Below are 24375 nucleotides of genomic sequence, written 5' to 3' on the forward strand. Positions count from 1 at the left end.
TTTGCTCAACCAATAAATTTCTTGTTCTTAGAAAAAGCAGGGTGGTGATCTGTGATGAATGAGGGAAGGGAGGGGAAGAAGGGCACACTCCTTTTCCAGCCATGATGGCATTTCTATAATTCTGGGTGTGTGTCTCCTGCGCAACCAGTGTTAGGTATAGCAAATCACAGACAGGTGATTATTCCAATATTTTAGTGCTGCACTTGGGTTTGTATGTATGTTTATTTCATAGATTTACAAGTGCCTTTTCGAGAAGATTCCACAAGGTGGTTTACATGACAAAATAAAAACACAACATAATGGTAAGAATCACCGTAAATAAATAACAGCAGAAGTAGCGTAGCACAAGATTATAATGTTGAACTGCAGACATTAAAAGTCTTGAGTAACTAGTCGTCAAGGTCTACTTAAAAACAGGAAGGGTGAGGCATGTCAGAGCTCCCCAGAGAGAGAATTCCACAAGAGAGGTTCATAATGGGTGCAGGCATTCCTTTAGGTAACTGGGTCTCAGACTTCAGAGTTCATTTCTCTTGCAGAGTGCTGGATGGCTGGTGTCTTATCAATGGGATCAAATGGTTAGGGCAGGTAGGGATGATGGGAGTAGTAGTTCAACAACAGCTGGAGAGCCAAGGTTGCCTACCTTGGGTTAGGAGATGGTCTCCTGCTGGCTGGGGAGCTCTCTTTGAATGAGACACCCATCAAAATCGGGAGGGAGGTGGTACTCCTCCAGCAGAGGGAGGGGACCTCGCAGAAACAAGGCATGTAGGCAGAAAGAGTGCATGCTGGGAGTTTCTAGTTGGCATTAGCTGAAAGTGAGTGGGTGGGGTAACTTTCTTGGAGGGTTCTACCTCACAGGAGTGCTGTTTTTGAATCAAGCACAGGTATTTTAGATGAGGACAATTTAAGTTGCACTTAGCATTTGCCACTTCTCTGGAAATGGGGACCCTGAAAAATATTATAGCTTGCTCTGTTTGGATCTGACCACACAGCTATACATAAAAGGCAACCAATTGCCTTGAAATAAGGGATCCTGGAAAGGCAAGTCGAGAAGGCTACAGGGTTACGATAAAAAATAACTTCACGAAATTTTAATTGGTCTTTTCGATGCTGCCAATCGGAACCAATTTTCCAAAGAGCTAGGCTAGCATTTGGCACCAAAAATAAGAAGCTTCTTTTGTTGCAGATACAAACTTGCTTGTTTGAACAACACACTGGGTTTTCCAAAGAGCACTTCATGTAAAGGAGGTGTTTAGTTTGTCTGTCTGGATAGCTCCTGAAGTCTTTTTACCATCAGGGTCCCGTGGCCTGGAGTATTTACTGTCTCCAAACTTGGCACGCAAATGGATGAAAGGTGTCACTTCAATGTATGTACAAAAAGACTGAAAGCAGCCCTCAGTGGTTGGTCTGCTTGCAGCCAGGTCCTTAAGACGGGGAGGAGAAAGGCAGGATATCTGTCCCCCTCCGGAAGCCTTTCAGTGGGTCCCATGGTGCCTACCCTCTGTGCTTGTCATATTCGCTCACCATCCGCTTGATGTGGAACAGCTTGTTCCTCAGCGACTTGCTCTCCATTTTCTTGCTCTGATAGTCAGGAGTCTGTCGAGTTTAAACAAGGGGGAAAATATATTATAAAACACGGCATTATTGGCAACTGTCTTCTGGGGGAAGTTTTTTGGATCTTTAAAGCAGGGTTCCAACTTTCAAATAAAAAGATGATGCTTAGACTTAACAGACTGACAATATTTTAACGTGTGAGCTTCCATGGATTATAACCGCCTTCCTCAGATGCAAGGTGTGAAAGCAAGGATGGACAACTACAGGAGGCAGGAGAACACAGGAAGCGGCCATATACCATGTCAGACCATTGATCCATCTAGCTCAGTATTGTCCACACAGACTGGCAGCGGCTTCTCCAAGGCTGCAGGCAGGAGTCTCTCTCAGCCCTATTTTGGAGATGCTGCCAGGGAGGGAACTTGGAACCTTCAGCATGCAAGCAGTGACAACATTCTGTATTCATTTAAAGAGATGTTTGTGTCAATTGACACAATGAAATGTGATTGTGTCAATCTCTCTTTGAATAGAGATTGTGGGTTTTATGCACATTAGAGGCACATAGTGATCCCTTCCCTTTGCTGGTTGTCTACAACAGGGATTCTCAACGCTGGGTCCCCAGATGTTATTGGACTTCAACTCCCATAATCCCCAGCCTCAGTGGCCTTTGGTTGGGGATTATGGGAGTTGAAGTCCAATAACAACTGGGGACCCAACATTGAGAATCCCTGGTCTACAACCATGGGCATATGTAAAGCTCTCTCTTTTTCTGTTTATTGAACTGAGAATCAGCCTCTGTCGAGGTCTCATTGGGTTTTGGTGTATTGTTGTCACCAGTTCCTGGTTGTCTGTTCTGCTCTGGCTCCATTTGTTGGCCTTCTGATCCTGGGTGTCTCCTTAGCTACATCTCTCACTTCTGGATCACCCCTTGATCCTGATGCCTGGTTTGCCCTCTCATTCCTGATCCTGACTAGATCCTGAACCATCCTGCAACCAGCTGCCTACAGCTCATCTCAGCTCTGACACAGGGTTCCCTGTAACAAGGATTCCTGTATGCTGTTGGCCTTTGGGGATTATGGGAGTTGTTGACTACAACTCCCACAATACCCAGCCAAAGGCCACTGCAGCTGGGGATGCTGGGAGTTGTGGTTGACATCTGGGAAGCTCTGTGACAGGGTATAGTGCTGATCAATGGGGCCATTTCTGCATTTGGACCTGGATGGTATGTGCGTTGGCTCTGGGTCTCTGAGGTGGATGGCTTGAGTAAGAAAAGCTGGAGTTCCTTGAGGTCCCAAAGAGCTGCAAGCACTGTGAGTCCGGAAAAGAAGGCTAGGGTTATGAAACGTGTATCAGGCCTAGGCAGTCTAAAGCAGGGATTCTCAATGTTGGGCCCCCAGTTGTTATTGGACTTCAACTCCAATAATCCCCAACCAAAGGCCACTGAGGCTGGGGATTATGGGAGTTGAAGTCCAATAACATCTGGGGACCCAGCGTTGAGAATCCCTGATCTAAAGCATAGCCAGGGACTTGCAATCACTCAGATCTCTACAGCCCAGTCAGTAGCTGACTCCAACTGAATGTAACTTGGCCTCCTCCACGTTCTATTGAGTCGGTTTGTGATGCTGCCAGCCATATACCCCCCCCACTCAGCCAAGCAGTAGACCAGGGTTGTACATCCTCGCCAGCTGCTATTGGATTACAGCTCCCATAGTCCCCAGCCACAGTGGCTAACTAAGTGTTGTCCATCCAAAATGTGCAGGAGGTCGGAAGTTGGGCAGCCCTGAGGCAGGATCACAGAGAGGAGGCAGCGGCCGCTGCAAGAGAGGCAGGATGAGGGGCAAGGAGGGGAAATGTTATGGGGGGGGGCAAGTTGCCAATTGCCAGTCCACCTCGCACCCCACACGGTGGTGATGACTTTCAGCAAAATTAATTAATTAATTTGGGGGCATTCAAAATGGGGGCATAATAACATTTTGAACTCTTCTGCAATCCCTTTCTTAATGCCCCTGCAATTCTGAATTGAAAATGGGACAGGGGAATCAATACTGTCTCCCAGGAGTTGATCGACAATATTTTGAATTAATATTTTTAATCCCCTTGCAATTCAAAATTATTTTCTGACATTGGCTCCTGGGAGTCAGTATTTATCCCCCATCCCATTTTCAATTCAAAATTGCAGAGCATTTTTAAAAAAATTGCTTTTGATACCCACCAAAAAGCCAACCAAAGAGACATCTCAGTTAGCCTCATAGGAAAGCCGCCCTACAGCTATGATTGTCAGGGCCAGCTTTTTTTTTTTTTTAATCACAAAAAACCACTAACACTGTGCTCTGAAATAATACATTCTGAGGCTCTCCCAACATTTTGGGGCTACACGTGCCTCATAGGTGTAGTATATGTGCTTAATGGCTCTGGGAAACATCTGGCTATTCTTATCCCTTTGGTATTTCCAGCCATGACTTTCTGGACCAGGCCTCTGAAATTTGCAATATCACCTCAAATGTGTGCACCAATAACAGAAGAAAGGTTTTGGACATAATGTGTGTATATTAACGGAAGCACATGCATGTTTATTCAGTAGCAAGTCCCACTGAATTCAGTGGGGCATATTGTGCATCATTAATGTGGGGCAGGGGGAGAAAACATTAAATGAAGTCTGTGACAATGGGTGTGCTGCATACCAGTTCTGGAAAGTTAAGCTGCATTATAGACCATGCCCAATGCATTAGAGTAGAGATGTGCACAAAATGATTTTTTAAATAAAGTTTCAAACTTGAATCAATTCCAAAAATTCGATTCAAATTTGAATCTATTCGACCCTTTTTGGTTAACCAACCAGGGGGCCTGAATGGTTTTTAAAAGCTGCCAAACGGCTCTTGAATTAAATTCAAATCAAAATTTGAAAATTCAATTCAAATTCAAATCAAATTGCCCATTTTAAGGGGTGATTCAATTCAAATCACTTGAATCACCAAGATTCAAGTCGAATCCATTCGCATGATTTGCACATCCCTAATCAGTGCCACTTCAGAAAGAAAAACAGTTAATTCAGAACTCCAAAATCCAAGGAGAAAGTTGGAAACAATTCTACTATGGTTATTATTGTGAGTTTGCAGTTAACATTAGCTGGCCATTACTTTTGTTAGTTAATCACTCATTGATGGATGAAGAGGCCCAGAGGGTGTCCTTGGATGACGGCTTAATTACTCTGAATTACTCTGAATATGACTACAACATTGTCAGTCTGCCGTGACTTTCCTTGCTTAGGAAGCCAGAATCCAAGCTGTACTACAACCCCTTGGAATTTCTTAGAGAAGTGAAGCCTCTTGGGTAGCATAACAATTTGTTTAATGTATGAAGACCAAAGCAATATTGGAGACCGAGACTGGAAAAACCACATTGTAGAATGGCTAAAATTGTAGGAGGGACTACTCACGCGTTTCAGATCCTTCAGCCGGTTGTATTCTTCTGCTACCCCCTACGGGAGAAAATGTCAGAATTGGAAAAGGAATATCACTGGGAAGAATACATCTTAGAGTTGGAAGGGGTTTGGAGATCTTCTAGTCCAGGGATTCTCAATGTTGGGTCCCCAGATGTTATTGGGCTTCAACTCCCATGATCCCCAGCCCCAGTGGCCTTTAGTTGGGGATCATGGGAGCTGAAGGCCAATAACATCTGGGGACCCAACGCTGAGAATCCCTGGTCTAGAATATGTACAGGATCCTGCGCTCTTTGCTCATTTTCCAAGCTAAAGGAGCACAGAGCTGGTGGGGGATATTTTTGAAGAATGGTACCATATGTTAGAGAAGCAATGGACCAAAAGGGTGGCCGATCCTCCAGGATAAGGCTGGAGTCCCCAGGAGTTGCTTGACTCTTGAAGGCAGTCCTGGAGATGTTAACAACATCATGATGTGTAAATATTGGGGAAAACCTCCAGGAGCTTCCCCAGACAGCAGGCTTTACTGTGAGTTTACTGCAAGTTTGGATTTGCCCCCCAAAACCAATGCAAAAAGTGGATTTTTAAACCCCGGACATAAATTGGGCTAGGCTCTAATGTGCAATGAAAAACCCGAATCCTGTGTGATGTGCTCTCCAATATCTCGCATGGACTTCAGCGTGAATCCAGTCGGTGTACGGACGCACACCCTCCATTCTGGTGGAGAAGCAAGCGAAAAGCCCCGCCTGGGAATACTCCAGGAATAGCTTTAGTCAGCATTGGCAACCCTAATGAATCACTGCATGGTTCCCCCAAGTTAAGGTTCCCAGTTCTCAGGCCTACCTGATACTGTAGGCTGCCTTCTTTCAGAAGATCCAGCTGTTTGTTGAGCTGGTTGATCTGGTCGTTGATGCTGTCCATCTCTGCGCACAGCTGCTTGTAATACCGGAGATCAGTGTCAAATTCTTGTTTGTACCTCTGACGGACTCCATCCGATGTGATCGGTGGGTACAGGCTGTGAAAATGGTAGAAATGCAGAAATTTAAAGCTAGTAGGTAAGCCAGCTGGCGGGGTCAGTACCATCTGGAGGGACAAACGCTCACGGTGATTTTTGAAAAGGTCTACAACCCTAGAGATGGAAAAGAGGTGATTGCTTTGCAAAACCTTCAGCATTTATTGTCCTGACCATCGAGTCTGCCGTGGCCACATTTGTGATGGTGTTTTGAAAGATTTTTTAACACAAAATAACTACTATACAATTTTATCGATGTTTATTGATGTTGCGATGTTCCCCTGCTAACTCAGCAAAGAGACACCTTTTTAAAGTGGTGATTCTCTTTATTGAGCAGGGGGAGAGCAACTGGCCCTATCCATCCCCAGCACAGCATCCCTCCAGGGTCTGTTGCTGGTGTCTGTCTTATGTTTCTTTTTTTAGATTATGAGCCCTTTGGGCACAGGCAGCCATTTTATTTTATTTTATTTATTTGTAAGCCACTTTGGAAACTTTAGTTGAAAAGCAGTATATAATTATTCATCATATTCATATTCATTAGAGGTATGGAAATGAAAATTGCCAGGAATGTGCAAATATGAACCATTTGTTCATATTTCTCTGCCCCTCCTCACTCTTTCCTCTGTGCAAAAATGACTGCCATTTTACCCAAATTGTTTGGGGGTAAGGATAAAGAAGGGGCGATAGCATTGTTGCACTTGCAACTTTCTCTGTGTTATCACCTCTTTCCCATCTCTAGGGGGCTAGAATTTGCCAGAAATCACTATGAGTATTCATCCCCCGACATTGATGGTCAAAATGTGTGGGCCTGTTTCATGGACTATGCTGGTGGGAAATGTGGTTGTTGGTGCGTGTGTGTGTGTGTGTGTGTGTGTGTGTGTGTGTGTGGTTTTTAAGAAATCTGATTTAAAACATTGCTTTGAACATTTTAACTATTAAAAAGGCTCCATCTTTGCTTTGGGAAAACGTATGATGCAAAATGAAGCTAATTAAGGTCAAGTAGAAAATCAAGCCACTTTCTAAGAGCATGTACGTGTTCAAGAAACACAGAATGACAGAGCTTTCTGGATGATGCAGAATTCTGTGTCCACCATAACCTGAAATCTTCTAGGTCTGTGGTTGCTGGAAACCATTGACCTTAGAAATGCATTGCGTTATTACGATGAAATCATTTTCTTGACGGAAACGTGAGAGAATCTCTCTTGAGTCTTTGAAACCATAAGATTCTCATTCTTCTTTTGGTTTATGATACAAATACTTCATAGTTTTTGCTTTGCTGTTTAGCTTTGCATTTATGGTCACTAGTAACTGGTTTATTTAGGGAAAGCACAGGACAGAACCTAAAATGGGAAAGGGAGTATTTTCTCATGGAAAATGCTCCTTCACTCTGACAATTGTCCAGCTCTGCTTCTGGCCTCCCTCCCCTGTCTCACTTCCTGTCCAAGATGGCACCACTTCCTCCTTTGCCCAAAACACCCTTGGCAAACCACGCCCCACCTGCTCCACTCATCCTGGTCTCTTTCATCACTGGAGTCCACAGCTGTGGTGTAGTCAGTCTCATACTGGGATTCTTCTAGTTCAGGGTTCCTCCTTCGTCTCCGACCCCTGCGGGCAGATGGCTTGCTGGGGCTCTCTCTGGCCTTCTCTTCCAAAGTGCTGGAGCTGAAGGTCCGGGTAGGCTGGTTGGTGGATGTTTGGAAAGGCGTGCTAGAGGGACCCCAAAAGTTACATGTAAATTGGGGAGGGATGTGCACTGAGTCGGGGATCTCCCAGCCCAGAGACACTGAAGGGGAATAGACAGATCCATGGAGGAGAAATCTATGAATAACTATTAGCTGTGATTGGTAAGTGGAGCCTCCACATTCAGAAGTCTGCCGTGAATACTTGTTAACGGGGGGACATCAGGAGAAGGCTCTTGCCTTCAAGCTTTGCTGTTTGGGCTTCCTGGAGGCAAAGTGGCATTCAAAATTTTCTTCATACAACAGAATTGAGTTGTGGAATTCACTGCTGCAAGATGTAGGGATGGCCACTGACTTAGATGTTTTTTTGAAAAAGACTGGATAAATTCATGGGGGGGGGGCAGTGGTGTCTATCAGTGGTAATTACCCCTAAGTAAACACCACTTTCTAAGTTCTTAAACTGGTTTACACAAAAACAGCAAAAGATAAGTTGATTATGATGGTAATATGGAGTCTCCATATTCAGAAGCAGTCTACCCAAGTTGCTGGCGATCAACATTGGGGAGATCTGTCAGCTTTATGCTCTATTTACATGCTTCCAAAAGCTGGTGGCCACAGCTGGAAACAGGGTGGTGGCTGGCTGGTCAGATCCAGCAAGGTGGTTCTTCTGTTCCTATTAAAGGGGATCAGAGAAGTTCATAGGGCTGGAGAGAGCGAGGAACAGCGTCGAGCTGTGGTTGCTATGTGGAGCCTCCAAGTGCAGAGGCAAACACACACACACACTTCAGCTAAGAGATGCCACCAAGGTCAGCCTGTCCACTAGGAAGACCTAGGCAGTTGCCTAGGGCACCGGTTCTTGGGGGACACACAAACAGTGCCAGAATAGAGCCCTGCCAGTTATTCTTTCTCTCCCTCTTGTATCACACCCTAAAGTACTGTACAGTGGCATAAGAACTGTAAGATCACAACACCAGGTGCAGTAGGGTTCTACCAATACAATCAAACCAAAGGAACCCCCCGCCCCCAATTATTAGAATATAAGATCCGGTACTGCCCCGCTTCCCACAGGGCATTCTGCACCCTAAAGGATTGAGCCTTTTTTGCTCCTTGCACCTCAGCCCCCAAGAAACAGCCGGTCTCCTAGGCTGCACGCCCTCTCTTGAATAGGAATGGCCTGCCTCCATGTTCATTTCCAAAAAGGAATGGGCTCAGACTGGATTTCCACATCCACTGCAGTATCTTTCCCCCTTGGAAGTATTAGAGTTCTGTCTCCATAACAGACTGGGAACTCCTCTTCCTCCTGTATCCTCAAACCAGTGCAGGCAAGCTATTCATTCAACTCAGTGTTGGGGGGTGCCAAAGGCAAACTTCGAGGGCTGGTCACCCAACACCCCAGGGCTGGTCCTGCATGCCACAGAGCTTGGAGTGGCACACTGGAGACCTCTCTGCCCCTCAATGCTATGCAAGCCCCATCCCCCTGCTGACCTGCTCTGGTTTCCAGTAGCATAATAGCCATTCTCGGAAGCCTTGTGGTTGTATGGACTGGCGGGTGCGTTGACGGGGCTCATGGGCTTTTCTGAATAGGCCAGAGTGGCAGTCTCATCATGGACGCTAGCCTCGTCGGCAACGTTCTTCACCTGCAAAAGGAGAAAAGAGTTGCTCTGAGCCCATTGGAAGACAGTCTGCAGAAGTGCCCTTGGGGGACATGGAGCTTGGCTCCCAGGAGAAATGAACTCAAGGATTTGGCCTACTTAAAAACCAACCAACCAACCTATGGAGCATAAACATATGAGCTGTGCCCTTAACAGACTACCTGCCAGCATTCAAATGCCCCCCAAAGGGGCAGAGGCTCACCAGGAATATAAGGAGAGCCCTGCTGCATAAGGCCCAGATGAATCCACCACGTGTGCAACCATGGGCCAACAGGATGCCCAAATGCAAAGCCCACAAACACAGCATGAAGATGAAGGTCGCCTCCTGCTGCCTATCTCTGAGTATTACATGTAGGATAGCCTTCCTCTGTCCAAGCAAGCTCTATTGAGCTGTCACAGCCAAGAGGCCCGTCTTCCATGGATGCAATAACCTTTATAGGAACACTAAAAATAAAAATAAAAAAATCCTGCCATTTTTTTTTAAAGGCCTCCTCCATTTCTCCCCACAAGAATTACTACAGTTTTCACTCTTCCAGATTCTGCTCCCAACTCAGAGTCTCCAGAAATCAGATCTCCAAATGGATGGGTGGATGCATCCTACATGTGAGCAGTCTGCTGTAAGGGGATGAGGCTGTAACTCAGTGGTAGAGCTCCTGCTTTGCATGCACAGGGTCCCAGGTTCACTCCCTGGCAGCATCTCCATGTAGGGCTGGGAAAGACCCCTGCCTGAAACCGTGGAGAGCTGCTGCCAGTCAGTGTAGGCAATACGGAGCTAGATGGACCAATATCTGATTCAATACAAGGCAGCCTGCTATGTTCCACTGTAAGACATGGGCTGCTGGGTTTGACGAAGTTGGCCGGGTCTTCTGATAGCCTTGCTTTCTCTTCCATAGTTTGGCAGGTCCTAGTCCAAAGTCTTTTCCCCCAACCATCTGCTGGGACTTCCAATTAAACCCACAAGCCTGATTTTGGGCTGTGATCATTCCAATGGCATTTCCTTGCTCGTAAAGGGCCAGGTTTAGCAAAGGTGCGAAAGTCCTTCTATCCGCTCCAGCATTTCCTGTGCTGAAGAGGCTGTTTGTTTAGGTGGCAGCTCCAGTGAGTGAGGGCCGTTCCTTCCTCTTCCTTCGCCTTTCCTTCCGGACTCTTTATGGAATGAGGCCGGCCTATGACGGGAAGCTGAAGCCAAAAGGTGCTTCAAAGGTTTCTAGATCTTAGGCCGAGCCAGAAAAAAGTGTTGGCAAAACACCAGGATTTTGTGAGGTGGGGGCAGGGAGGATTCCATGGGGCAGTGGGTGCTCCCTAGAAAATATTTCCTGTTCTCCCTTTTGTTCCCCTATCTACCAGATTGGAACTTTACAACAAAGGGTTGGACAATATAGTCATAGTATATTATGGTCCTATAGCTTGAATTAATTATTTTAAATAGCCTCTGTGTTATCTATCTATTTTTAATATATATTTAAAAGCCTCATTCACTCTCTCCTCTACCCTACATCCAGTAGGGATGTGCACGAATCGGGATTCATACACAGGTTCGAAGCACAGATCTGGCACCTTTGAAAGTGAGGAGAACAGGCCCTTACCTGCTCCTCTGCTGCTCCACACAGCTTCCTGCTGTGGAGATGCACCACTGAGCAGCCCTCATGTGGTGGCGGCACGGAGGCATCACACACTTGGCCTCTGTGCCTGCACAGCGGCCATTTGTGTGGTCAGCATGATGGCATGTGCAGAGGCCACGTGCATGCCCCCGCCACATGATGGCTGCTGGGGGTGGGGCACCGCCACATCAAGAAGCTTCTTGGCCACCGTGCATGCACAGAGGCCAAGTGTGTGCTGCCACTGTGCCGATAAGCAAGCATGACTTCTCCCTCTAAGGGCAATATCTTACAGTGTTCACATATAATCTCCCATTCAAATGAAATTCAGGGAGGACTCTGCTTAGCCAAGGGGACAAATCATGCTTGCTACTAGGGATGTGCAGAATGTTTCGAGCTCAAAACAGAATATCCTCAAATGAAGGGCCTGTTTCGAGCTTGGAACGGAACCACCCCATTCCAATTTGGAATGTTTTGAGTGTTCCAAGCACCATTTTGGAGATCTGTTTTCCCCTTTGCTGACTGGTTTTGGCACTGGCTTCCACTTGGCTTGCAATCTCCTTGCTTCTTGGTTGGCTTCTTATCATATAGATCAAGTTGTATGATAACAACCAAGAAGCCAACCAAGAAGCAAGGTGATCGCAAGCCAATCAGAAGCCAGTGCCAAAACCAGTCAGCGAGGGGCAAACAGGCCTCCAAAATGGTACTTGGAACACTCAAAACATTTCAAGCTCATTCTGTTAGAACAACTGGCTTGACTGGTTGTTCCGACAGAACATGCCGGGCATTTGCGTTCCATTCCGAGCTTAGAACAGAATGCAACGCAAACTCTATTCCATGCACATCCCAACTTGTACCCAAAAGACCAGCTCTCTTCCTCAACTGATTAGCTTATGCAGAACTACCAGAAACTAAACTTTTTTTGTTTTGCAGAATGAACCAGTGTTGGCTTGTTCCAACCTTCAGAACATTTGGGGCCCATCCCTCTCCCTTTGTGGTGGACCTAGCCTAGAGGGTCCTTCCCTTGATGTCTATTCTCAAGTACCCATTCACAATGCCAGTTGGGTTACCAACTCTGACAGAGTTTTCTCTGCAGACTTTCCCACCCTGCAATCTTTTTTCACAAGATGAAGCCATTAAGATCTCCAGGACTGCTCTCAAGAATCACCTGGAGCTGGAGGATAATAATTCGGACCAGGATCCAGCACAGCTCCCAGGAACCGGTCTCAGTTTATTGTTACTAGCAGCTGAATTCTGAATTAATTGTAGGACATATCTACCTAAATGTGCAACAAGAAAAGTCAGGAATTCCAATCACAGCCTTTGGGTGGGGCTCGATTGATGGGCGGAACCCTGAATTGCTTTTGCTTCTCCCTGAGGAGTCTTTTCTGATATTGTCTGTCCTTGGGTTCTGCCTTTGATCCCAGCATGACGTGCTGTATGAGCTCTCAGCCTCTTCCTCCTTATCTCTGCTTCTGTTATAAAATAAGGCACAGGATGTCCTGATGCTGTTCTTATCTGGCTGGTGGGGCTCTTAGGATCTCCCTGGGGGTTGGGGGGAGAGGTAACACTCTCTCTCCACTGCCAGACTCAGGCTGAACACACGTCGCAGAATGAGGTGGAAAGAACTTTTTAGGAATGTTGCAGGGTCCTAATAACTGAATCCATGTTTGCAAGCCTAAATCTCCCCAGCTAAATCTCCCATAGCAGGGATTTAAATATATGTATATATAATATTTTTGGGTCTGTGACAGAAAGTTGTGCTTTGTGTGATGGGAAGTAATACTCCCTGATAAAAGGTGAAGCAATACCAAATTTTGGTGAACCGATACCAAATGTTGCATACACAATCCTGCCACTGAAATCAGCTGAGTGAACTACTTTTTACACAGGAATATGTTGGGGGAAATGATTTAAATTTTTTTTTTTTTTGGTATTTTATAGAAGAGATTCTGAACATAATCATCAGTTTTTAACTATTGCTAGCTGGGCCGGGCGCAGAGCATCTGCGCCTACAGCTGGCCCACCCACCTGCCGCCTTCTCCCCCCACCGGACTGCTCACCGTGCCTTTTTCTTTCTTTCTCCTTGTGACCCTCCACTTTCTGGCTGGCCAGCCAGCTGGCTTCTTCTCACCCACCAGCAGCTGCTTCTCCTGTCCGCCACTCCCCCCGCCCCACTTCGCTTTCTGGCTGGCCAGGCACCGGCTTCTTCTCCATCCCACCCGCTCGCTTCTTCCCCCGCCCCGCCTGCTGCTTTCTGGCTGGCCGGCTGACTTCTGCTTGCCCGCCTGCTGCTTCCCATCTGCGCCCCCCCTGGTCCTGCCACTTTCTGGCTGGCCAGGTGCCAGCTTCTTCTCCCTCCTGCTTGCCAGCTTCTTCTCCCACCAAGCGCCACCGCTGCTTTCTGGCCAGCTGGCTGGCTGCCACCACCGCCATTTCTTCCCCCCTTCCCTCCCGTGGCTATTCGGCAGCTCTCCGAACTCTCGTGAGAGCTGCCACACATGGGATTAGCCATGAGTATGTCTCAGAGTATTATATATAATGATGTTTCTGAACAAGTTTTTAATGCTCAATAATTTGATTGGTTGGTTGATTGTTAAATTTATACCCTGCCTTTCATTAAGAAAATCCCAAGGCGGCTCAGTAATCAGATCAATAATTAAAAAATGACATCGTGCTCAAGAGAAGCAGAAGGTCTTTCCCACATTCAAATTGACTATGATTTCAAATTTACCATATATGGTAATTATTAAATGAAATGAATAACGTTTGGCAACTTACAGATATTACACTGTTTTATTTCCCTTTTGCAAGCACATTAATTTTAAAAAATACTCTTACATATATAAGAAATTACATACTTACATTGTATGTATTATATATTTTGAAGAGTTTGTGGGGGTATTGTTCAAAATAAAGCCACACTTCTCAATTATCTACAGATACCAATTTTTTCATAAACAATCCTGCCACTTAAAGAAGCTGAAGGCACTACTTTTTATACTGAAATATGATGGGGGAAAGCTGCAAACAACAACAGCTTGCTTACCTGTACCTTAAGTTCTTCTAGTGGTCATCTGTGCTCTTACACGAATGGGCTTTGCACCTCTGCAGAGACCACATTGGGAAGTTTACATGCTTCTCTTAAGATGGAGTGTTTTGGCACTAGCCTTGCCCCCTCCAGTGATATGCATCTGCACCGGCTTTCCCTCCTTAGTCCCTGAGTCTGCCAACACGTTGAACTACAGAGTAGCGATGTGTGAACAGGTTCAATTCCTGTTCAACATAAAAATGATTCAGTTCGATATCCTGTTTGGGAGGTTCTAAGTAAATTTTTTAAAAAATAAAATAGAAAAATTTACTCACCACCTCCAGGGGGTGCTTTCTCCTGCAGCCGCGAAAGGTGGATCCCCAGAGGTTCCCCCTCCCACTGCCAGGCTCCGTTTATACCCAAATTGCCCAGCTCAGGTGATCTTCAGCCAGTTTCAGGCCTGCCCTCTGTTGTGGCGGCCATTTTGGAGGCCACTGTGCATTCCCAATCGGGCTGCTACAATTTGGACATAAAAGGAGGCTGGCAGGGGAAGGTGGAACCTCCGGAGACTGACGGACGCACGCCTCCCAGAGGGGGGTGTGAGTAAAATTTAATAATAATAATAATAATAATAATAGTAGTAGTAATAATAATAATAATAATAATAATAATAATAATAATAATCGCGAACACACACACCTGAACCGAACCAGGGGTGGTTCGGGGGGGTGCCAAAACCAAACATCTAGACTCGAACGAAACCGGACAACCCTATTTTGTGCACAGCCCTACTGCAGGGGGAGGGGGGATGTGAGGGCATGTAAGAGCACAGATGATTACTAGAAGAAATAAAGTTACAGGTACGCAACCTATGGTTCTTCGACGTGGTCTCTGTGCTTTACACAGACGGGCGAGTAGCAAGCTATATCCCAAAGGTCTTTTGCTTGGAGGAAGATGATCATGCAAAGTACGACTGCAGGACTGCTGTGCTAGTGTCCACCAGGTTGCTGCTTGACAAATGGCGGCCAAGGGAACCGCCCAGTTAAAGGCGACAGATGTAGCAACAGCTCTGGTTTAGTGAGCTTTGATGCTGATAGGCAGTGGCTTTTTAACACTCTCATAGTGGATCCGTACAGTCTGAACCACCCAGCGGGAGAGAGTCGGAGAGGCTTGATTCCCACAGTGTGGTTCATCAAAACGGATGAATAAAGAAGTTGACTGACGTCACTGCGCTGTGCATGGAACGTGAAATGCTAGTGCTCTCCTGACATCTAAAGGGTGGAGGTGTGACGCTGTGCACAGTCCTGGGGTTCCGGAAAGAAAACAGGGAATGTGAGTGGTTGGGATTGGTTGAATGAAGACACTACCTTGGGAAGGAAGGCAATATCTGCATGGAGAACCACCTTGTCCTTATGGAAGATGGGGGGGGGGGTTTGACTTGTAAACCCCTTAGCTTGCTGACCCTGCGTGTGGATGTGGTAGGGACTAGAAAGGCCACCTTGTACGACAGGAGCTGGAAGTGAGTAGTTGCTCGGGGTTTGAAGGGTGGACCCATTAGCAGGGGTGTAGCTATAATTGAGCAAATGAGCTCAAAGAGCCCGGGGGCCCCAGCTCCTAAGTGCCCCCAGCTCCACCCCTCCCTCTTTTCTTCATTATCTCCCACACTCCAAGGGGCCGCCAAAGAGAGGGGTGAACATGGGCCCCCTCTTCCCTAGCGACACCCCTGCCCATTAGGTAGGAGAGCACTAGCGAGAAGTCCCACGCAGGGAGCATGATTGGGTCATCTGGGTAAAAGTGGGTCAGACCCTTTAAGAATCTCTTAACGGTATGGTTTTGAAACCAGGAGGGTTTCTGCAGTGGGGTGTGAGCCACTATAGCTGCTCAATGAACCATGATGGTGGATGCTTTCAAGCCAGACTGTTTGAGGTGTGACAGATAATATGAGCACGTGGCCTTTGAGGTGAGGTTGGACAAGTCAGGGTGGCCCTTCACCAGGAAATGGAGAAAGTGTCACCATTTGTGAGGTAGGATTTTTATTGTTGTAGGCTTTTTGACTGCCGAAAGGACTCACCTGAGATTCTGTATCCTCCATGCCATGAGATGGAGGTTGTGAACATTGGGGTGAAGGAGTTTCCCCCAGGCTTGGGTACGTAGGTAAGTATCTGTAGATGGATAGATGGGTAGATGGAAGTATAGCCTACCCGAGGTGTGAAGGCGATGGGGGAACCAAGGTCTGCGTGGACACCAGGGTGTTATGTGTATGTATTGAGTTGCTCCTGTTGTATTTGGAGGAAAACTTGAGTTATGAGCAGCAGCCGTGGGAACAGGTAGGCAAAGAGTCCCATCCAAGTGAAGGGCACACTGAGTGAGTGTCTGCCTTGTCCCGCTCTGGAACAGAAGAGTATGCACTGGCGATTGTGATTGCAAGGCCATTTCTTTTTCTTTAGCATGGCACTGAGAGGCATCAGGACGGAAGGTTCTGGCAATTTCTTGCACTATAACCTAGTGGTGGAGGTCATAGGTACCATGTCAGGCCCCAACGAAAGGGTCGAAGGAGGTGTAGATTCGAGAGTCAGGGTATGGGTCAGAGTACCTGAAGGAGCACTTCTGGTGGCTTCTGGTGGGGCAACTGACACCAAGGGCAAGTCCAATGTAGTAGTACAGGATGGCCAAGACTTCCCTCATGGTACTCTGCATTGTGGCGTGGGTGGACACTGCCTGAGATGAACAAAGAGCCTGTTCCCACAGCCAGGAGCGTAGACTGAAGGCCCGGTTTTTGCGTGCTTGTTTGGTGAAGTTGAGGCAGTGCATACACATGTTGATGATGTGGGCCTCGCCGAGACAAAAGAGCCAGTGGGTGTGGCCATCAATGGAAGGGAGTTTGGCCCCACACCTTGTATACTTTTTGAAAGTGACCTTGCTGGCCATACACCATGAGAGTGGTGAGTCCCTGCCCTCCCCAGTCCATTTGGGGATAGGGAGTGGGAGGGGGGAGAGAATGTGGGTAGAAAATGCAAATGCAAACAAGAAGTAGAGGATACTGGGGAAGAAGGAAACAAGAGGAATAAAACAAGTATAAAATGAGAATTAAACACCAAAAACCAAGGCTTTTTTTGAAAGAAGCTCGGCCCATTCAAGAAGAAGCCGATCTGTTGGCGTACAAAGGAAGATGGGGGAAAGCTGGCGCAGGCACAAATCAAACTTCCATCTCGAAAGAAGCTTGGAAATTTCCCGATGTGGTCTCTGTGCAGATGCAAAGCCCATTTGTGTAAAGCACAGAGACCATGTCAAAGAACTTTTAAAAATGCAAAATGACTTTGCCTAATCGACGATGGTGTGTGTGTTTGTGTACACATACTACTGTATGTTGCCTATAACATCAGAGCAGCTGATGAAAGCTGAAGCGGAAACATCTTGCACATTATATTTCTATTTTATTAATCAACAATAAATGTATGTGTTGATATGTATATAAATTTATATGTATACGTGTATACACATATATTTCCTGAGTCATGGGTCCCTCCTCTATGCTCTAAATAATTTCTGCTAAGAGCAATTCCAAGGGTAATATAATCAGACATGATACCCATTTTTCAATTATTCTAGCCATAAGCTTTTTGGGCATCATTTCTGATTCCATTGCCAACATATGTTGTACATTTCATACATTATACTATGGAGGAGAGTTTTGTAAAAATATGGCCTTTATAGTAGGAGATCTTCTCTAGCCAGTGGGTATATCACCTTGAAATTTTTCTTATGGCTACAGTCATAGAAAAAGTGGTTACATGTCTGATTCCGTTACCCTTGTTGATACCCTCTTAAGTGATTCCAAGTCCAGAGTTCACAAAACAATTCCTATGTGATTTTTGCTGCACCTGAAGCATGTGTGAAATGGCTTGGTGGTGCCGGTCAAAATCCAATGCTCTGTGCAAGAATCCCAGCACTGAGTGGGGGTGTACTAGGAAGTGCCCAGTGTATCACTCTCCTTCTTCTGCCTGACCCTGCAGGAGTGTTTTGATACACATAAAAGCAGACATCCTTCCTCTCCCTGGGCCTGCTGAAGGCAACACAACTCTATTCTCTGAGCATTGTTTGGTATCAATTTGCAGCTTGCTTCAGTGGTTAATCATTGATGCAGCCGAAACCCAGGCATATCATAAGTAAACAGTGGAGAGAAACCATTTCTTGCACACACACACAAAGGTTCTAGGGTAGGCTGCAGGCCGCTGGCCCATCAGATCCTGTTTTTGGAAAGGTAGTTTCCTCTATTTATTTTTCCTACTATGTCAAAGGCCTATTAGAAAGGAAAGGAATGGAAAGGAAGAGGAGTGTTGGTCTTACAGTAGTGAGCATAAATTGTCCCCTTTAAGCAGCATCCACCTTGGTTTGCATTTGGATGGGAGGCTACATATGAGCATTGTAAGGTATTCCCCATAGGTGATAGGGCCGTAGCTCAGTGGAAGAGCATCTGATTGCATGTGTAAGGTCCCAGGTTCAATCCCTGGCAGCATCTTCAAATATCGCTTGGAGAGACTCCCACTTGAAACCTTGGAGAGCCTTGGCCAGTCAACGTAGACAATACTGAGCTAGATGGACCAATGGTCTGGATCAATATAAGGCAGCTTCCTGCATTCTTATGAGGCTGTGACTTGAGTACTGGTTCCCAAGAGCTGTTTCAGAAGCTAGCACTGAGCCCTGGAAGCTAAATCTCCCATGACCCACAAGGACTCTTCAGTTTTGGTGGAAAAGAGAGTTGCTGTAGACACACACAAATAGGCCGCAGTTCCCTCATCAGTGATGCCAGCTTTATCACCAATGCAACAAAAAAATATTAACTGGTACAATGTGTACTTTACCCAGTGTTAACATTTGAAGAACGCACTTGAAATCCTGTGTCCAGTTCTGCATTCTGACATTTATATACTGGAACAGGTTCAGGGAAAGCAGGTCTGGAAACCAAGTCTATGAGGAGCTGGGTATGTGTAGTTTGCAGAAGACCAGGGCTAGAGATGAGAGCCATCTTCAAGGAGGAGTGGACTTGTTCTCTGTTGCTCCTGAGGACTAGAACCAATGGGCTGCGATTATGGAGAAGCAGGCTTAGGCGAAGCATTAGGAGGAATTTCCTGACTATAAGAGCAGTTCAACAGTGGAACAGTCTGCTTCATACAGTGGTGGGCTCTCCTTCACAGGAGGTCTTCAAAAGAGGCTGGACAGGTACCTGCCAGATGCTATAGCAGCATCTTTCATTGAGCAGGCAGCTGGACCTAGGGTTGCCAACGGTCCCAGATTGGCCGGGACATCCTGTAATTTCAGGGGGAAGTGCTTGATGCTCTTTCCTCTGTATTTGGGCAGCAGCTGCGGCAGCCAGCATAAAGTCCATTCCCCCATGGCTCTATTGGCCCAGAGAGTGGGGGAGGAGAGAAAAATGCCTTGGAGTAAACTGACTCTGCAGGCAGGCACATGAGACAGAAAGTAGTAGTGGAAGAGCAAGCAAGTGATGAGTTTGTGAGGAGGTGGAAAAAAGAAGGAATAGAAGGAGAGCCCGGGAGATCAGCTGGTGTGTGTGTGTGTGTGTGTGTGTGTGTGTGTGTGTGTGTGTGTGTGTGTTTGTGTGTGTGTGTGTGTGTGTGTGTGTGTAGTTGGATAATGTAATGCTTGCCCATTGGGAAAGCGCAAGCAGGAAGCAGGCAAAGGAAAAGGAGCTGCACAGGACCCTCCTGCAGCTCAGGTAGTCGTCCTACTTTGGAAAGTTTTGGGATTGAGGCTCTTTCCCTTCTCACTCGCAGGCTGCTGCTGAGCTGCCCCACCTGACAATCAGCTGTTTGGAAAGTGGGCGGGGCTTGCCCGGAATGCTTTGTATGAGGCTTTTAATGCTGTTTTTCAGTATTTCCAGTTATTTTTGCAGGGTGATGGATTGACGATGGCTGTAACTTAATCTTTGGCAAGGCCAGAACAATTTTGGCCTTGCCCCCGAGATGGCCCTGCCTTGATACGCCCACCCCCTACCTGACCTGGGACCCTTATTCAGGCAGCACAATGTTGGCAACCCTAGTTGGACTAGAGGATCTCTAATGTCTCTTCCCATTCTCAAATTCTATAATTCTATATGAAAACACGGCTCCTGATGACACAACATCATCTGGATTATTATCCATAAAACGTGGGTGAATAAAGGGTGGTAACTGCAGAGAAAAGGGCTAGTGTGGAATCCGCAATCATTCCCTGGGAAGTCAAGATCCCTCATAACTCCATTTGATGTGGTTCTGGAGCAGATATTCCACAGTCATAGAAGGTGGTTAGGAAGACAGAATAACAAACGGTCATGATATAGGCAAATGGCACTTAACATTCTTTGTGGATTGCTGCCTTGGCTGGGGGACAATGAAGCCCTGGAACTTGCACTCATAAACATTGCAACATGAGACACAACTATGAATAACCAACCAACACAGTGTCTGTCTCTTCCCTTCTGCATTGCCAGGGAGCAGGACTCTCAAGGAGATACATGCCCGGGTATTTCTCTCTTGCGCTCTCTCCCCCTCCTTCTCCTTTTGCAAAGGAAATGCCAGAATATATAAGAACATAAGAACAGCCTTGCTGGATCAGGCCCAAGGTCCATCTAGTCCAGCATCCTGTTTCGCACAGTGGCCCACCAGATGCCACTGGAAGCCACAGGCAGGAGTTGAGGGCATGCCCTCTCTCCTGCTGTTACTCCCCAGCAACTGGTACTCAGAGACATCCTGCATATATGTGGAAGGATCCTATCTGGAGAGTTTGGATGAGTGCTGGAGGGAGAGAGGGAGGACTGCAGGGGCAGAGCCAGGGAATGCCCCCCCCCCGGTTCATATTCAGAAGGAAGGGAAGGGAGGGGTACATATAAAATGAATTAAAGGTCTTGACCTTTAAAGCACTACATGGCTTAGGGTCGGGGTACCTGTCGGACCGCATTTGCCCATAATAATTTGCCAGGGCCCTCTGTTTTTCATCTCAGGCAGTGCTCACGGCTCTGCCACTAACAGAGAAGCAGTTGGCGGGGACTAGAGACAGGGTCTTTCCGGTGGTGGCCCCTCAGCTTTGGAACACCCTCTCTGAAGAGTTTTGCTATGCTCCCTCCATCAGTGTTTTTTTTTAAAACACACACACACAAACATCTTTTTAAAGAGGCTTTTGAATTTTTTTATCTGCTGCTTATATCTGGTAGGTACTTTTTTTAAAAATAGTTTTCAGTTTTTAGCTTTTTAAATAACTTTTAATTTGAAACTTTAAAAAAATTGTCATGGTCATTGCCATTTTTAACCTGGGCTTTTCAGTTGTTTAACTTGTTTAATTGTATTAGTCTCTTATTTTACATTGTATCTGTTGTATTAATTTTATTCATTCATTCAATTTCTATACCGCCCTTCCAAAAATGGCTCAGGGCAGTTTACACAGAGAAATAATAAATAAATAAGATGGATCCCTATCCCCAAAGGGCTCACAATCTAAAAAGAAACACAAGATAGACACCAGCAACAGTCACTGGAGGGGTACTGTGCAGGGGGTGGATAGGGCCAGTAACTCTCCCCCTGCTCAATAAAGAGAACCACCACATTAAAAGGTGTCTCTTTGCCAAGTTAGCAAGGGGTTTAAAAAGGGTTATTAATGTTGTGAGCCGCCCCCTGAGCAGTTGCGTACTGGAGGGGCGGGGTTTAAAGATTTCAAATAAATAAATAATAAAATAAATAAATGAAGGAGGATTCCATCTTCTCCTTGGCTCCCAACCACAAGTAGCTGGAGCAACACAGATGTCTGGGTGCCTTTCAGACACCAGTATGCATATATGAACGTACACTTAAGCAGGAAGAACAGCATGTGTGAAGTAATGCCAACCTGCACCTACTGCAATGCCAAGTCTGGCCTTGCCTTGACAACCATGACAGATTCAGGGTTTCTCCTCTAGAAGGAGAGAAGATCTGCTTCTTGGATGATCAAAAATGGCCTAAAGGAAAGGGTTGCCTACTCTGTCAGTCTGAAGCTACTCCTGAAGATTCCCCCCACCCGCCCATCTCCCCTGCCTCTGCTGTTTTTTCCACAGTATCAAACTACTAAGATCCTCAGGCCTGCTTGCAAGAAGAATGCCAGTTCCTGGAGAAGGTTGCCAGTTCTGGGAGACACCACACCAGTCCTGGGCTGGTGGATCATCCTACGGAAGGACTAAGATGGGCTGTGTGCATGACAGAGGGGGCAGGAGGTGCTCTGTAAGTGGCATTACATCTAGAATTGGGAATGAAGCTGCCTGGATCTTTAGCCTCAGATGTTTCATCTGGCCCCCCAAGGTTGCAGAAAGAGAGAAGAAGGGTTCTTCACAGCAGGCAATGGAACTTACAAACCCGCCTTAAACTGAGTCAGATCATGGTTCCAACTAGCTCAATACGGTCTATGCCAGGCCTGCTCAACTTTGGACCCCCAGCTGGTTTTTTGACTACAACTCCCATAATCCCCAGCCACAGTGGCCAATAGCCAGAGATTATGAGAGTTGTAGGCCAACATCTGCAGGTGGGCCGAAGTTGAGCAGCCCTAGTCTACACTGACTGCTAGCAGTTCTCCAATGTCTCTAACCCAACCCTATCTGGAGATGCTGCCAGTGGAAGATGTCTTCTACTGAGCTATGGCTCCACCCCCTAAGAGGAATATCTTGCAGCAGATAGTGCTCAGGTGTAGTTGCCCATCCAAATGCAAACCAAGGTAAAGACTGCTTAGCAAAGTGGACAGTTGATGCAAACTACTACAAGACCAGCTCTCCTGCAGAGCACTGAGGACAGACAAGCCCTCTCACTCACCCACTCTTCCACGTTCGGACCCTCCTGGAAGGCTGGGGGCTTGTCCCAGTAGATATTATGCTTCCCGTACCTCCAGATTTTCTGACGTGTCTTGTGGGCAAAGAAGCAAGTGATGCAGAGGAGGATAACCAAGAGGAAGCCACAGACAATCGCAATCGCCTGGTGAGGAGGAAGAAATGGGATGGCATCAGTCTCACTCAGTTCACTCCTGGCTACATTTGACAGTGTAATTCTAAGCATCCATTAACAACCTTTGATGATGCCACAAGGATCACCCTACACCAGTGGTTCCCAACCTGGGTTCCTCCAGATGTTGCTGAACTACAACTCCCAGAATCCTCAGCCATAGTAAATTGTAGCTGGGGGAGCTGGGAGTTGTAGTTCAGCAACATCTGGAGGAACCCAGGTTGGGAACCACTGCCCTACACCACAGAGTAATTACAGTTTCATTAGCAGGAAGATACCTTAAGGCAGGTGGTCCCAACTCTGGGTCTCTAGATGTTGTTGGACTGCAAGTCCCCCCCCCATCTGGGGGGACCCAGGCTTGTGAACCCCTTGCCTGAAGGTCTAAGGCAGGGATGGCCAACCTGAGGCTCTCCAGCTGCTGTTGGACTACAACTCCCATCATTGCCTCCCACTGTGGCAGGGGATGGTGGGAGTTGTAGAGCTGCAGCAGTTGGAGGGCCTCTGGTTGGCCACCTTGGTCTAAGGCTTGAAAAAATGTCATCAAACAACACCCTCCTCCCCATTCAACATCTGGCTGCAACTTTTTCTTTTTCTTTTAGTCATGTTCTCCAGCAGTCAGAAGCCTGAGATCCATACCAGGGTTCACACCTGGGACACATAAAGGTCACATAAGAGCCAGCATGTTGCAATGGTTAGGGCATCAACCTCCCCCCCCCCGCTATTTTTGGACTGCAACTCCCATAATCCCTAGCCAGAGTGGCCAATAGCCAGGGATTGTGGGAGCTGTAGGCCAACACCTGCAGGAGGGCTGAAGTTGAGCAGCCCTGGTTGGACTAGGATCAGGCACACTTGAATTCATATCCGCATTCTGCCATGAAATTCAGAGGGAACTCTGAGCCAGTCACTTATCCCTCAGCCTAACCCTGGCCTGCTCAACTTTGGCCCCACAGCTGTTTTTGAATGACAACTCCCACCATCCCCAGCCACAGTGGCCAATAGCCAGGGATTGTGGGAGCTGTAGGCCAACATCTGCAGGAGGGCCAAAGTTGAGCAGTCCTGGTCTAACCTACCTCACAGGGTTGTTGTGAGGGTAAATATAACCATGAAGACCACGCTGGGCTCCTTGGAGGAACAGTGGGGTGCAAAAATTAAAACAAAGGACAGGAATGTCTCCAAGCAAGCACAGAGTGTATGTTGCTCACAGTCTCTGACGCACACAGGCCAGATGAAACACACATCAGGGAATATAACTAAGCATGTTACGTGTAGAACATGCCTGTAGCAGATTGCTTCTTTGGGCAGTTTAATTGTATTCAAAATACCCAGAACCCCGTGATTCTGAATTCATGATCCAAACCCTGATAGAACAGCACCACTAGCATAGAGGAGACAGGACTAATGTAAGTCC

The 24375-nt window shown here is 46.7% G+C and overlaps 1 protein-coding gene across 5 annotated transcripts in view; it reads right to left on the reverse strand.

Annotated features, from left to right (window-relative positions):
• Positions 1-203: 203 nt before the first annotated feature.
• The window catches only part of LOC128348198 (occludin-like), a 45190-nt gene continuing 21018 nt past the window's right edge, over positions 204-24375 (reverse strand). For all 5 annotated transcript variants that reach the window (XM_053303913.1, XM_053303912.1, XM_053303911.1 and 2 more), the window contains 6 exons: positions 22782-22940; positions 9161-9312; positions 7494-7703; positions 5828-5999; positions 4985-5026; positions 204-1593 (listed from right to left, as the gene is read on the reverse strand). In XM_053303913.1, coding sequence (XP_053159888.1) covers positions 1492-1593; positions 4985-5026; positions 5828-5999; positions 7494-7703; positions 9161-9312; positions 22782-22940 — 837 coding nt within the window. In that variant the 3' untranslated portion in view covers positions 204-1491. The remainder of the gene's footprint in view (positions 1594-4984; positions 5027-5827; positions 6000-7493; positions 7704-9160; positions 9313-22781; positions 22941-24375) is intronic.

The sequence above is a fragment of the Hemicordylus capensis genome, chromosome 2, assembly GCF_027244095.1.
Source record: "Hemicordylus capensis ecotype Gifberg chromosome 2, rHemCap1.1.pri, whole genome shotgun sequence".
Taxonomy (NCBI): Eukaryota; Metazoa; Chordata; class Lepidosauria; order Squamata; family Cordylidae; genus Hemicordylus; species Hemicordylus capensis.